This window comes from Sminthopsis crassicaudata, chromosome 5 (genome assembly GCF_048593235.1).
Source record: "Sminthopsis crassicaudata isolate SCR6 chromosome 5, ASM4859323v1, whole genome shotgun sequence".
In the NCBI taxonomy this organism is placed as follows: Eukaryota; Metazoa; Chordata; class Mammalia; order Dasyuromorphia; family Dasyuridae; genus Sminthopsis; species Sminthopsis crassicaudata.
The window spans coordinates 3,573,196-3,586,883 of NC_133621.1; the positions used below are offsets into that span (position 1 = coordinate 3,573,196).

A 13,688-nucleotide genomic window follows, 5' to 3' on the forward strand; every position below is an offset into this window, starting at 1 on the left:
TGAAATGGAGCTGATCTTCCCTTAAACCCCCTAGCAAAGGCCAGCAAATGTCTTAAGAGAAATGGAAGAAGGGTGTAAAACACTTCCTAAAACTAACAACTAACTCCCCACGATCCCTGACTTTCAAGCTACCTTAAAGAAGGTCCCTTGTGTTTCTTATACACCAGAGGACAAGATGGAAACTTTTGGAACAAATATGACCATTTAATGGGTCTTGAGATATTTTTAAGCTCCTGTCTAAAGTCAAGGATAAGCTTGAATTTATTCTAATTGCTATGCCTATTCAAGGGCATAAGTACAAAATGGAATCAGATAAGGATCATGGAAGTTAATCTTTTCTATTACCACTGAGACCATAAATCTCTACGGAGGCCCATTTGGCTGCCGACATGAGGCTTAGAAACAGGAAGCACAAGGGGTCCACTTATTTCATTGAAAACAGAGAATTAGACTTCATTTAAGTAGGGCTTATTCTCCCATGCCTTTCTTTCTGGGGTACTTTTCCTGCTATATAGACCAGAAAAGCTCGGGGGAATTATATTTTTTGAAAGCTTTAGCCTTGATAAAAAGTTCCTAGGAATCTACAGGGACATAAATTTGCCCTTTTTTGGTTCCAATAAACTCCATAAATGTAGTTTTCATTAAGTTTTCCTCAAGGATTTCCTCATGTCACTCCCCTGTTCAAGAAACTTAGTCAACAACTTCCTGTTGTCTCCAGGGTCAAATTCAAACCCTTCTATGAGACTTTTAAAGCCCTTTTACAATCTGATTCCAGTAGGTTTTTTTCTTTTTCTTTTTCTTTTTTTTTTAGTTCTGTAGAATTGAAGTCACCTCCTCTCTCTGCTCTGGCCAAATACACTGCCTTATTTTCCCTTGACAGGATATTCCATTTCCATCTCGGTGATTTGGTTGTTGTTCAGTCATTTTAGTTGTGTCTGACTCTGTGTGATTCCATTTGGAGTTGTTTTTTTTTTTTTTTTGGCACATATACTGGGGTGGTTGGCCATTTCCTTCTCCATCTCTTTTTATAGATAGGAAACCGAAGCCAACAGGGTTAAGTGATTTGTCTAGGGTCACACAGCTACTAGTCTGAGGCTGGTTTAGAACTCAGGAAGATGAGTTGTGCTGACTCCAGCTCTGGCGATCTACCCCCTGCACTACCCAGCTGCCTCTGGGCCTCTGCACAGATGCTTCAGAATTGGTTGGCTAGTCTCCTTCCTCCCATCTAGATGCTCAGTGACTCCCTCCTCAAGAGACCTTTTCGGACCTTAACCAGTTGACCATCCTTCCTTGAGACGACGGAGTATTTGCTTATCTGGGCTTTCCCCCAGCAGAGTGCACATTCCTTGAATGGAAGCTCTGTTATCCTTATGTCCTTTCCCCCTTTGCCTACCTCAGTGCCCAGATTGGGGGACTGACGAATCCTTGTTGTACTGAATGAATCCCCGAGTGCCTGACGTCAAGCCCTTGGGAGTGAACATCCCTGAGCCCGTAGTCTGCTAGGGAGCACACCCCTGCGGATGCCAGTTCTGGCAAATGGCAATTAAACCAAGTCTGGGCTCCTTCTTAGAGGAGAGAGTTTTCCCCTCTCTTATCTTCTTTGTATTTAGCAACTTCCACTTAAATCCAGGAATCGATCCTCTGTCCCTTCCCCCATCTTATTCAAGGTCAAATTAGCCAGAAGAGAGAGGAGATACATGAAGTCTGTTACAGGGAGGGAGACCAGCCCGATCTCATCGATTTGTCTGTCTAGCACGGAGCTACTTTAGTAAGGGGAGTTAAAACAAGGTTTCTATGTGCATATGTGTCAAATGGCTGGATTGCAAATAATGATCCTGGGCATGTCACGTGACATTCGGGAAAACAGGCAATATCCTCGTCTTTTTGAAGTCTTTGGGTTTGCTCCCAAACGGGAGGGAGCGGCCTGTTTTCCAGAATTTGAAGGGCAAAGAAAATCCATGAGGTTGAGCAGATCCATACAGGCAACCAGGAGCTTGAATAAAAATCTGAGGGTAAATCACTGTAAACTGTTCGGTTCAAAGGGCATTTACAATGAATATGAAACTGGATTATTGCAAGGGTCCCCCAAGGCATTGTTCTGATTGAATAGTCTGAGGGAGGTTAATCCTGCACCTTTCCTCTCAAATCCAGACGCGTGCATGGATTTCTTTGCTTCTACTTTAAGCAAAAGCCAGGAAGCCTCAAAATGTTCCCAGCAGTCCTGGGGGACATTAAAACCGGATCTGGGAGCACAGAGCTCTGCAAAGCCCTCGCTTCAGGGAGGGAAGGTGCCCTGGTGAATGACACAGAAAATGTTTATCTCTGGGCTGACTGAAGTCTGAGAGTGACACTGTAGTGCCAGAGACTTCTTGGATCGGATTTTGTCGCTGCTCTAAAGAACGTCGTCGTTGGATCAGGGGAGTGTTGGGTTTGGAGCCAAGAGAGAGGTTCAGATCCTGAATCTAGCCCCCAACAGCTGTGTGACCTCGTAAAATGATAACAAGACATTTACTACACACGGAAGGCCTGTTCTACAAACCACGAAGCACTACAGATGGACCGTGATTTCCATTTCATAAGATTCCACCTCAGTAATCAATGTCTATATTTACATCAGCCTTTTCACATGACCTGTTACCTGGCAAGCTCATAAAGCAACTTTCTACCTGAGCTCACCCTGCTGGAGACATCTGCTCTGGACATCTTCCTCAGCGGGGGGAGACACAAGGCCCACGTTTTATATCTAATTGAGAAAAAGGAAAAAGGGGCACCTGAAAATAGCCCCCCGCGTTCTGACAAGGATGCATCCTGGCCTGCCGTGGATGAGCGCCCTTGGGCTGTGGGGAGTTTAGGGTCACCCCCAAACCCAGACCCACTTCTGCTTTTCCGGGGATTTGCTGGGGCTGGCTCTGGGTCTGATTTCAATGTAAATGTAAGCATTTATAGCTGGGAATTCTGGACTTTCTATTTTGTGCATTGTCTAGACTGGAGAGAGTGATGCACAAAACGCTAATGATGCAGATTCAGCAGAGGAGTGGGAACGGAAACTTCCTTAGTTGTTAAACATTTGTCAGCAAATGCTGGGTCACTCTCTCCCTCCGTGCTCGCTCTCTCTCTATGTCTCTGTCTCTTTTTCTCTCTGTTTTTGTCTGTCTGTCTTTGTGTGTGTGTGTGTCTTTTTCTCTGATTCTGTCTCTCTGTTTCTCTCTGTCTCTGTCTCTGTCTCTCTGTGTCTCTCTGTCTCTCTCTCCGTCTCTCTCTCTCTGTCTCTGTCTCTGTCTCTCTCTCTCTCTCTCTCTCTCTCTCTCTCTCTGTCTCTCTTTCTCTCTGTGTCTCTCTGTATCTCTCTGTCTCTCTCTGTCTCTCTCTCTGTCTCTCTCTGTCTCTCTGTCTCTCTCTGTCTCTGTCTCTCTCTCTCTCTCTCTCTCTCTCTCTCTCTCTCTCTCTCTCTCTCTCTCTCTCTCTGTTTTTTATACTCTCTCGTCTCTGAAATGACTTTTAACCTTGAAGAGAGGTAAAGAGCTTGGACTCAGCATCCTGTATGTGGACTCCATATGAGGAACCCTGAAGGACCTTTCAGGAAGATGTCCCCCCACCCTCTGCCCCCGGCAGGCACTGAGCGCCCCCTTTAGCCCAGCGGTGGAGCCTCAGCAGTGAGCTGCTGCTGCCAGGCAGGGCCCCTTACTTTTTAGGTCCCACTTGGCCTACGTTGACTCTCACGCAGATGACTTTCCTCGTCTGCATGCCGACGGAGCACGTGGCCTCCCCGTTCCAAGCTGTCGAAGTGTTGAAGGAGGAGACGGAGCTGTCCTCGATGCACGGGCCCCAAGGGCCCGTCTGCCAGTGGTAAACAGTGCATGGGTGCTCGTTGCAGCTGCGGGTCTCCTGTAAGGCACTGTGGTTTGGGCACGGGGTGCCCCCTAGAATGAGAAGACGCCCATTAGAAGGAGGATCTGAGCCCGGCGTCTCCAGCCTCTCCAAGTCGGTTGGACAAGCATCTATTCTGCACTTATTCCACACCAGGTCCTGTGCTGAGCACTGGGTACAAAGACCAAAACCAAGAAAATCTCACACCGCTATAGTGCCTACTGGGGCCAGGTGTTGCGCTAAGCCCTTTACAAATATGATCCTCACAACAGCCCTGGGGGGGTTATTGCTATTGTAATAATTATCCCCATTTTGCAGATGAGGAAATTGAGACTTCTGCAGGTCCTAATGAAGTGTGAGTCCCAAGGTTGATGAGTTTCCTCTGAGATTGTGATAGAGTGGGAGGGAGTGAAGCAGAGAGGAACAGTCAGGCAGCCTGCTAGCTCTTCTCCATGGATGACATCCTGCTCTGACCCCCGCCTTCCCCAAGCCCAGAACCCCCAGCTTCCATGCAAGCCCTCCGTGAGAGCTTTCTCAATCACCTCCTCCAGCCCCACTGGCCACATAGGTCTATTTCATACAAAACCCGCCCCCTTCCCCAAGTAGAATGGAAAGTCCTGAGGACAAGGACAGCAGGGAGGTCTCATATACTAACTAGCTGTATGACCTTGAGCAAGTCACTTAGCCCCTGCTTGCATCAGTTTCTTAAACGAGTTTCTTAGGAAGAAACAAACTATTCAGAGATTGCCTGACTATGGAAGTGTATGGCAGGACGGCTCCCTCCGTTCTCTTGGGACTGGCCACTGGGCATCTCTTAACGAAGCACTTTCAGTGTTTGCATGTTTGACTCGTGTTGAACTAAAGTGTCCACCAGGACTCTGAGATCTTTATCCGACGAATGGCAGTCTGGCCATGCAGCAGCCGCAGAATCCCAATGAGAAGGGATGTCAGTAGCCGTACGGAGCAGTCTAGAACTGAACAGAATTGATTTACCAAGAATGTCCTTGAAAAGTGGGTACCCAGTCTGACTTGAAGCAGGAAAAAGCCACCATCTCCCGCTGGAGCCCAGGGGGGCTCTCCATTCTACTCCTAGAGAGCTGTTATCCTTCCCACAAGTTTGTCTTTACCACAAGTCTAAATTTTTCCCTTGCTTATGGTGCCATCCCATAGTGCTAAGTACCATGATCTATCTATAATAATAATAATAATATAATCTATCATTATGTAATCTATAATAATCTATCTTTTGAGAATTCTTCAGATACTGAAGATATTTCCCATGTCACCCCTAAGTCTAAGGACCACAGATACATAGCTGGAAATCATCTCAGGGATGATCTAGTCCAAACTTCTGATTTTTACAGATGATGGGCCTGAAGCCTTGGGATGACGGCAGCAGATTTTCTTTGTAGTCTTTTGTTTCCCTTTCAAGACAAGAAACAAGATATAGTAGAAATGCCCCTGGGCTTGAGTATGGAAAGTCTGGCTGAACCTGAGTCCCGGCTCTATTATTTGTCAGCTACGTGGCTCTTAGCAGAAGCACATTTGGTCTTGTGGTCCTCAGTCTTTATATTCATAAAATAGAGATGCTCCTAGTCTCCTTCCCTTCAACTCATATGAATCAAGGGAGATGGTACAATAATCGGGAAATATGACCTGAATGTGAGCTACGGCCTCGGCTTCCCGTGTAGTTGGGATAAATAATCTTGACATGTCCCAAGGGCTCTGGTGAAAATGACACAGTAACAACAACAGAACTTTCAATAGCAACTTTCTACTCTCTTGACTTTAGGACAATTGATTGTGTCCATTCATGTCAGTGTCCACTTCCTCTGCTCTGGGAAAAGGGAACGCACAGCTGTTGGAGGGAACATTATTAACAGCTGTCTGAGGAAGCTATTATATCAGATCCTTTCCCACTTTGCACAAATCGATGGTCTTTCCTTCCTGTGCTGAATGGGCAATTAGTTTCAAATGAGAATCAACTCCAATTGATGTTGGGCTCAGGGAATGATGTTTCTAAATCCATTCTCCTTTCTAATGAAGTTTGCAAAATTATGAAACATGACATTTCAAAAACCCATCACTGGGTCAGTCCATGATCCCCAATATGCCAATAACTGGGCATTGTTCCTTTCCTCCATAATTTCTTTGTACTAAAAAAAGGAAACTATTGATGTTGCTTGAGGCTTCACAGACCAATCCACCCAACTGTGTCAAAGCAGTAGCTGGGCTAATTTTTTTTCTTTTTTTCTTTTTTTTTTTTTTCTGAGGCTGGGGTTAAGTGACTCGCCCAGGGTCACACAGCTAGGAAGTGTTAAGTGTCTGAGACCAGATTTGAACTTGGGTCCTCCTGAATTCAGGGCTGGTGCTCTCTCCACTGCACCACCTAGCCACCCCCCAGGTTAATGTTTTTTATTGTATACTGTCCTGAAGAGTCTTAAGTTTGAGTAATTTGGAAAAAATACTAGGATAACAAATAGATGTTTAATCAGTAATAAAGAAAGACCAGGATCCAGGAAGTCCGGGTTTAAGTCTGTTCTTCCTTCCATATTTCATCTGAAGTATATCTTTTCTCCCATCTCTTGCTTCTGACTTTTATTGTTATCATTTATGAGTCATTTTTCCTAAGGACTCTTATAATTTGTATATTAAAACATGCACACAGAAAAAACCCCAGAGAAGACCCCACATCCCTCCCTCATTATCAGATGGGATATCTGACACAGGATATTGCCATTCTCTTGTAGCCTTGTCAGTTCACATACACCTAAAGGTGGGAAAATGCGCACTGGCATTTAAACAATAGGAAGGATCGGCACATCTGCACATCCTGTATTCTCTGGATTCAGCCTTTGGAAGAACTTAGAAAAGAGTTCTCCATTCTAGCTAGAAGGAATAGTGTGTGTGTGTGTGTGTGTGTGTGTGTGTGTGTGTGTAGTGTGTGTGTGTGTGTGTGTGTGCGTGCGCGCGTGTGTGTGTAGTGTTGAGGGAGAGAAGAGATAAAAGGAATAGGGGTTCCTGTGTCTTGGTCCAGAAATCATATAGCTGACCAGGGCTGTGCTCCATCACCTGTCTGTTAACCAGACGTCTAATTTCTAGGGTGAAAATTTTTCCAGAATTTAAGGGAAACATGTCACCATCAATCAAAGCAGCTAATGATGATGGTCCTCCAGAGGCCACAGAATGTACCGGCTGGTATCTTTATAATGCTTTCAAGTTTGCAAAGCCATTGACCTTCATTAACTCATTCAAGCCCAATAAGAACCATGAGGCAGGGACTGTGTATTATAGCTTCCATTTTACAAATGAGGAAATTGAGGTTCAAAGTGAACTCATTAAGTGAGCTGTTCCACATCTAGAAAATGTTAGTAAAAGAAGGAGAGCATACAAACCACCTCAGATCCACAACAGGTAAACAGGTGAGCAGATGCACGAGAAACAGACATCATTGCCCATGATCAATAGAGGTGGATTTGGTGAACAGGAACAGCCAATATACTTTGGAAAAAAGGGTCCACTTGTTACTGATCAGTTTGGAGAGTCTAACTCAGTGGTTCTCAAGCTTTTGGTCTCAGACTCTCTTACACTCTTACAAGCCTGGCCTGGGAGTCAAGAGTCTCCCTGAATTCAATTCCCAGTTCTTCCTGAGACAGGTTGTCCCCTGACTCCCAACTCCCTTATAGGATTTCAGCATTTAGAGAAGATGGGGCCTTGTAGAGTGAGAAGTCCAGCTCTCATGTGGCAGACAAAGAAATAGACTCAGAGAATGGAGAGAACTCCACTAAGGCCATGCAGATGATATATAGCAGAGCTCACTTTTGAACCAAGGTCTCTTGACTCCCAATTCTTTCCAATATGCCACGAAACCTCAGTAATCTCATCTACAATGAAAGAAGCCGTTCCAGAGAGAAGTTCAATAACCCTCCCAGGCTCAGTCACTAAAGAGCAAGTGGCAGGTTCTGGACATCCCAAATTCAGTGTTTATTCTTATTGAATTTCTTTTTCCCCCCTAGCTCAATAGTAGATGTTCACTGAGCTTTCTATGTTTCTGTTGTGTCCAACAGACACATATGGGAGTGTTACTCATTTGTCACAGAAATAAAAATGACTACAAGAATTCAGCTGTGGTATTAATTTTTATTTCTGTGGCAAATAAAAGAAACAATACTTCTAAGTTTCTTAAAAACAACATAGGGATTTCAAAATGTTCATTTATAATTCCATTACAGGGAGTGGGAGACTAAATCCCTGTGTTTGCCTTAGTGAAGTAGATGCCATTTTTGACAGATATTTTACATGTGGAAAGACAAGTTTCCCAAAGGATAAGGTCTTCCTGCATTTATTATGGAGTGTTCTCAGATAGATAAATTCTAGATGGATGTGCAGGACACAGCACCAATGGGTAACTTTCAGAATGATTATTTGGTCAAAATCTTGGTATGTCACAACTATAATAGCACAGAAGACTATTGACAGTGTTCCACAGTATTGACCCATATCTCTTTGAAAGAGCATGGCTTAATGTGACCAGCCTTGACTTGATCTCATGTATTGTTTGGCCTCTATATTATTTTATTGGATGACAAAATTAAAGATAATATTCTATACTATCATAAGCAGAAGACAAATTAGCATTTTGGACATGCACTTTAGAGGCAATTGTTAAGATCAAAGGAGAGAATATTTGTAAAGAGCTTAGCACAAAATTTGGCATACAGTATATATTTATTAAATCTTGTTCCCTTCTTCTCCTACTGAGAGTTTAAGATCTTCCATGCATGAGAATTTGACATATTGCCTATGAATTGATTTAAAAAAGTGTCTTTTATTCAGTGTCAATATATTTTGGAAGAAGTGCCACTTGTTGCTGATGAGTTTGGAGAGTCTAAATTAGCAGTTCTCAAGCTTTTTGGTTTCAGGATTCTCTTACCCTCTTAAAACTTATTAAGATTTTGTTTTATGTTAGCTTATTAGAAATAAAAACATTTTAATATTACTATGACATTAGTTTGACTTCACAGACACTCTGAAAGGGTAAAGCTCCCTGAACTATATTTTCAGGTCTAAATACACAGGTAACAAACAAACAATGAGAAAATATATGGGGATCATTTAAAATAATTTATGTGCTACAGTTAGCACTGGTATAGGTGTTTAGGATTTGTAAAGTGCTTTACAAATATGATCTTGTTTGATCCTTACATCAGCCCTGAGAGGTGGATACTATTGTGAGACTGGAAGAAATTAAATGACTGAGACTGGATTACAACTGAGGTTTTCCTGACTTCAGGGCCAGCATTTTATTTACTGAAGTAGCCATGTGGAACAAGGGATACAGTAATGAAGACCCAAGTTCAAGTGTCACTCCTGACATATCTTACATTTGCAATTATTAGCAAATTGCTGAATGTCATAATGTCCTAGACAACCCCCTAAGCCTGCCTTATAAAGGAATTAATGATCCATATTGGGGAGAGAGTTTCCATGATTGGAACTCCACATATTAATGAAATCATAGGTCTTGTTGCCCATAACTCCCCCCTCCCCAATTCAAGGGAAATAAATGATTCCTAGAAAGGAGGGAAGACAGAAGAAGTTCTAATTTGTAGTACAGGGACTGAATTCTTTTCAGACTTTGCCTTGTGTTTGATGCTGTAGATAATAATGAACTTGGACTATTTTGAGGATCAAAATATGAGAACTGTGATACTGACCTTTTTGTTTGGGGAGTTTCCTGAAAGCCTATGCCCTTCGAGATTAAAGATTCCCTGGTGCCCCATAGCATTGTCGGCCTTTCCTGAGCCTGTGCTTGGACTTCCCTTGTCCCCCACAGAGCAAATGACTTGAGGTGAGAACCCCCTGGCTCCCCTTACCTTCCTCTCCCGCGTAGGCCAGAATGGAGCGGGCACGCATCTGTTTCCCGTCAGTTGTTTTGCCAGAACAAGTATGTGAGCAGGAGGACCACCCTGACCATGTGCTGAGCACGCAGTCTTTGGGGCACGGCACTTCACAGGCTACGGGGATCGGAAGGATGGCGTCTCTGCACAGCTGTCTGTCAACCCTCCTCTCCTGGAGAAGCAATGGCCAGAAAGAGTCCATTACAATTAAATGAATTCCAAATGTGCAATTGAGACTAGATGCGCCACAAATAAACCAGACATTCTCCCCCTTTGTCACTGGGCGAAACCAAAGTTAGCAGCTGAGTTGCCAAGGGCCCCTCCTGCTAGACATGCAGAGAATGTAGATAATGCCACCAGGACCAAAAGAGGGCCTGTAGCCCAAGTACACGAAGGCTTTGGAGGCTCTCTCCCGTATCTCTTGAGCTGTCTTCATGGAACATGTTCAAGTCTTATTTGGCACTACTAAAAACAAGTTTTGTGCTAAGCTTCCATCAAAGCTCAACAAAGACACAGAATGGAAGTTGTTCCTTTACATCTTGTACATGATTTCCAAGTAAATAATGAATAGACTTACAGCACCTGACATACACTCTCAGGGGTCATTTCCTGAGGATCTATGCTTCAGAAATTCCATTATAAGGGCTTACTGAGAACTCAAGGGGTGTGTGTGTGTGTGTGTGTGTGTGTGTGTGTGTGTGTGTGTGTGTGTAATAACTAGAATGTTTCAAACTGATCATTAAAATGGATTTTTATCATTTGATGTGGCAATAAGAGGAGAAAAGGAGTTAAAACATCCTAAGAAAATGCTAAGATTATCTGATTTAGTCAACAGAAGGCAGAATCATCAAACAAATTTCAATTCTATTCAGTTCAGTGTTCATTAAATACTGTGTGTGAGGTACTGTGCAAAGAAACGCATATTAAATACCCAACAGTTGTTTGTTGACTGACTGATGTACGTTTGTACAGCATTTGAAAGCTTGAGGGTTACTGTTCTCTTTATAAGGAATCTTATTTGGTTCTTAACAACAATGCGAGGAACTGGGGTGGTTATTATTTCCATTGCGTAAATGAAGAAACTGAGACCCTTACATGGCTTGTTTAGGTTGGCCTGTAAACGTCAGTCAGGATTTGGAGGCAGATCTCCTTGAGTGAAGTCAAGTCCAGAGTTCTATCCATTTTGTTGTGTGGTTGCCATGTAAGAACAAACAGAGGCACAATGTGCAGGAGATGGAATGAAGTGCTAGGGAACCAACCCTATTCATTTTCCCGTTCCGAAGGAATTCTAGGGTGAACGTGGGGTGCTTGGCCACAATTTATGGGCTGTCATTGCAAGCAGGGACCTAGAAGAGGCAAGTGAGTAAGATGGAGCTGGTCTGAGCCATGGACAGCCCCTCCATCCAGTGCCATATGCTGGGACATGGCTATCGAACCTGGCTCTGCCTCTTGCTCCTGATCAGAGCTAGCCCAACCTTTGCAGGAGGTGGAGGCTGGGAGTGGATTTACCTGGGGCAAGTCATACGTTGGAAGTCTTTTTGCCTTGCCAAAGAGAGGCTAGAAGGAAACAAACTTTGACTAAAAGGACAGAAAGATGCTCTCTTCCAAAGGGTTAGGAAAGTGCCAGTCTGAGGTGGGAACAAGGGAGGGAAGGAATTGGTTATTTGAGAGACAACTTTCTCAGCCTGACACAGAGCAGTTATCCGTAGCCCCTGGCGTGTGCATTGGAAGCTCGGCACCAACCTGGGCTGTGTCTCCTTCCATCTGTGACCAAGCAGACTGAAATAGAAACTAATAAGAAGCGGGCCAGCTACATCCAGATTTCATTTAGTGGGAAACAGATGGCTAAAGATGAAAAGGAATTTAATAAAGTGATCTCTTTTGTCTGGGAAAGAGTACACGCAGGCCGTGCACTCTCCATCTCCCTGAAGGAGGAGGGAAGCACACTGACCCACCAGGCAGCCCTCTGACCAAGGCATACACTCTAGGGACTGGCAGAGACTGACAATGTAGACATTGGGCTATGGGCTAAGGGAAAAGTAATGACTCAGAGGAAAGCAGAAGTCACTCCTTTGGTAGCATTATGTTCTCACCCACTAAGTCCACATGCCACAAACTGGTCACTTGGGAAAATGTTCCTCAGGGAAAGATTTTTTAAATAGCCAAATCCCCCTCAGTGCCCTCTGATCTGGACATATCAGCCTTAGCTATCAAGTGTGGGATGTTTAGCTTTTCTTATCTATCTATCTATCTATCTATCTATCTATCTATCTATCTATCTGTCTGTCTGTCTGTCTGTCTGTCTGTCTGTCTGTCTGTCTATCTGTCTATCTGCCTGCCTGCCTGTCTGTCTGTCTGTCTGTCTGTCTATCTGTCTGTCTGTCTATCTGTCTGTCTATCTATCTATCTATCTATCTATCTATCTGTCTGTCTGTCTGTCTCTATCCTTTGTCAGTTGCCACGTCTTGTTGATTTTTCTTCCTCTTTGATCCAGGCCCAAATTCCCTTTCAGTGCCTGGTTACGATAGCCGCATAACTGGTTCTCCTGCCTTGAGTCTCTCTATTGTTCCATCTATCATCTATAGAACCATTATATTGATATTCTTAAAGCAGAGCTCTGACCATTGCCCTTGATCAAGAAGATTCAGTAGCTCCCTATTGCCTCTTGGATGAAACCAAAGTTATCTGGCTCTAACATATCCTTTTAGGATAATTTTGTGTCATTTCTGCTTCAGACACTCTACAGGATGTTCTAGTCAAACTGGTCCACTCTCTGTTCTCCATCTTGCACCAATGTGCCTTTATAAAGGTTCCTACACCTAGAATGTTCTTTCCCTGGGCTCCCCTTTTGGAATTTCTCATCCTATTCAAGGCTATTCCAAACACCTCATTTAAAAGGCCTTTCCTGGACCCACATGTGAAAAATGTTTGTGGCAGCCCTTTTTGTAGTGGCAAGAAACTGGAAACTGAGTGGATGCCCATCAATTAAAGAATGGCCAAATAAATTGTGGTATATGAATATTATGGGATATTATTGTTCTGTAAGAAATGACCAACAGGAGGATTTCAGAAAGGCCTGGAGAGACTGACAGGAACTGATGCTGAGTGAAATGAGCAGAACCAGGAGATCATTGTACACGGCAACAACCACATTATATGATGATCAATTCTGATAGACATGACTCTTTTCAACAGTGAGATGATTCAGGCCAGTTCCAATAGACTTGGGATGGAGAAAGCCATCTGCATCCAGAGAGAGGATTGTGGGAACAGAGTGTGGACCACAACATGGCGTTCTTACTCTTTTTGTTGTTGTTTGCTTGCATTTTATTTTGCTTCTCTTTTTTTTTCTGTGGCATGAAAATTGTATAAATATGTATGTCTATATTGGATTTAACATATATTTCTACCATGTTTAACATATATTGGACTACTTGCCATATATTGGAGCAGGGGGGGAAACTGGAACAGAAGGTTTTGCAAGAGCTAATGTTGCAGAATTATCCATGCGTGTTTTGAAAATAAAAAGCTTTATTAAAGAACAAAAATTTAAAAATTAAAAGGCCTTTCCTGATCTTGCAGTTGCTCTTATTCTGTCCTTCCTGAAATTGCTTTGTAATTTATTGATCTGTGAATATGATGTTTACACCCAATAAAATGTAAGATAATTGAGGGCAGGAATTATTCCTTTTTTATCTTTGTGGCCATAATGCTGGGTTCAACATGGGCCCCCAGCGAATGCTTACTGAAAAGAACTGAATACAAAATAGGGGTACACCAACTGAAAAAGGACCTTTTGCAAAGCTATGTTATAAGGCTATTTTCTTTTCTCAGAACCTTGATGGTCCTAGAGAACTGTAGTTGCTGTAACTCATTTAAGTACCATGAGATTGAAGAAGTTGGTGAAGCCTTGAAAATGAG

The 13,688-nt window shown here is 43.3% G+C and overlaps 1 protein-coding gene across 1 annotated transcript in view; it reads right to left on the reverse strand.

Annotated features, from left to right (window-relative positions):
- Positions 1 to 13,688, reverse strand: part of THSD7A (thrombospondin type 1 domain containing 7A) — a 308,918-nt gene that overhangs the window by 76,748 nt on the left and 218,482 nt on the right. The window contains 2 exon segments of the mRNA XM_074270637.1: positions 3,686 to 3,920; positions 9,744 to 9,931. Coding sequence (XP_074126738.1) covers positions 3,686 to 3,920; positions 9,744 to 9,931 — 423 coding nt within the window.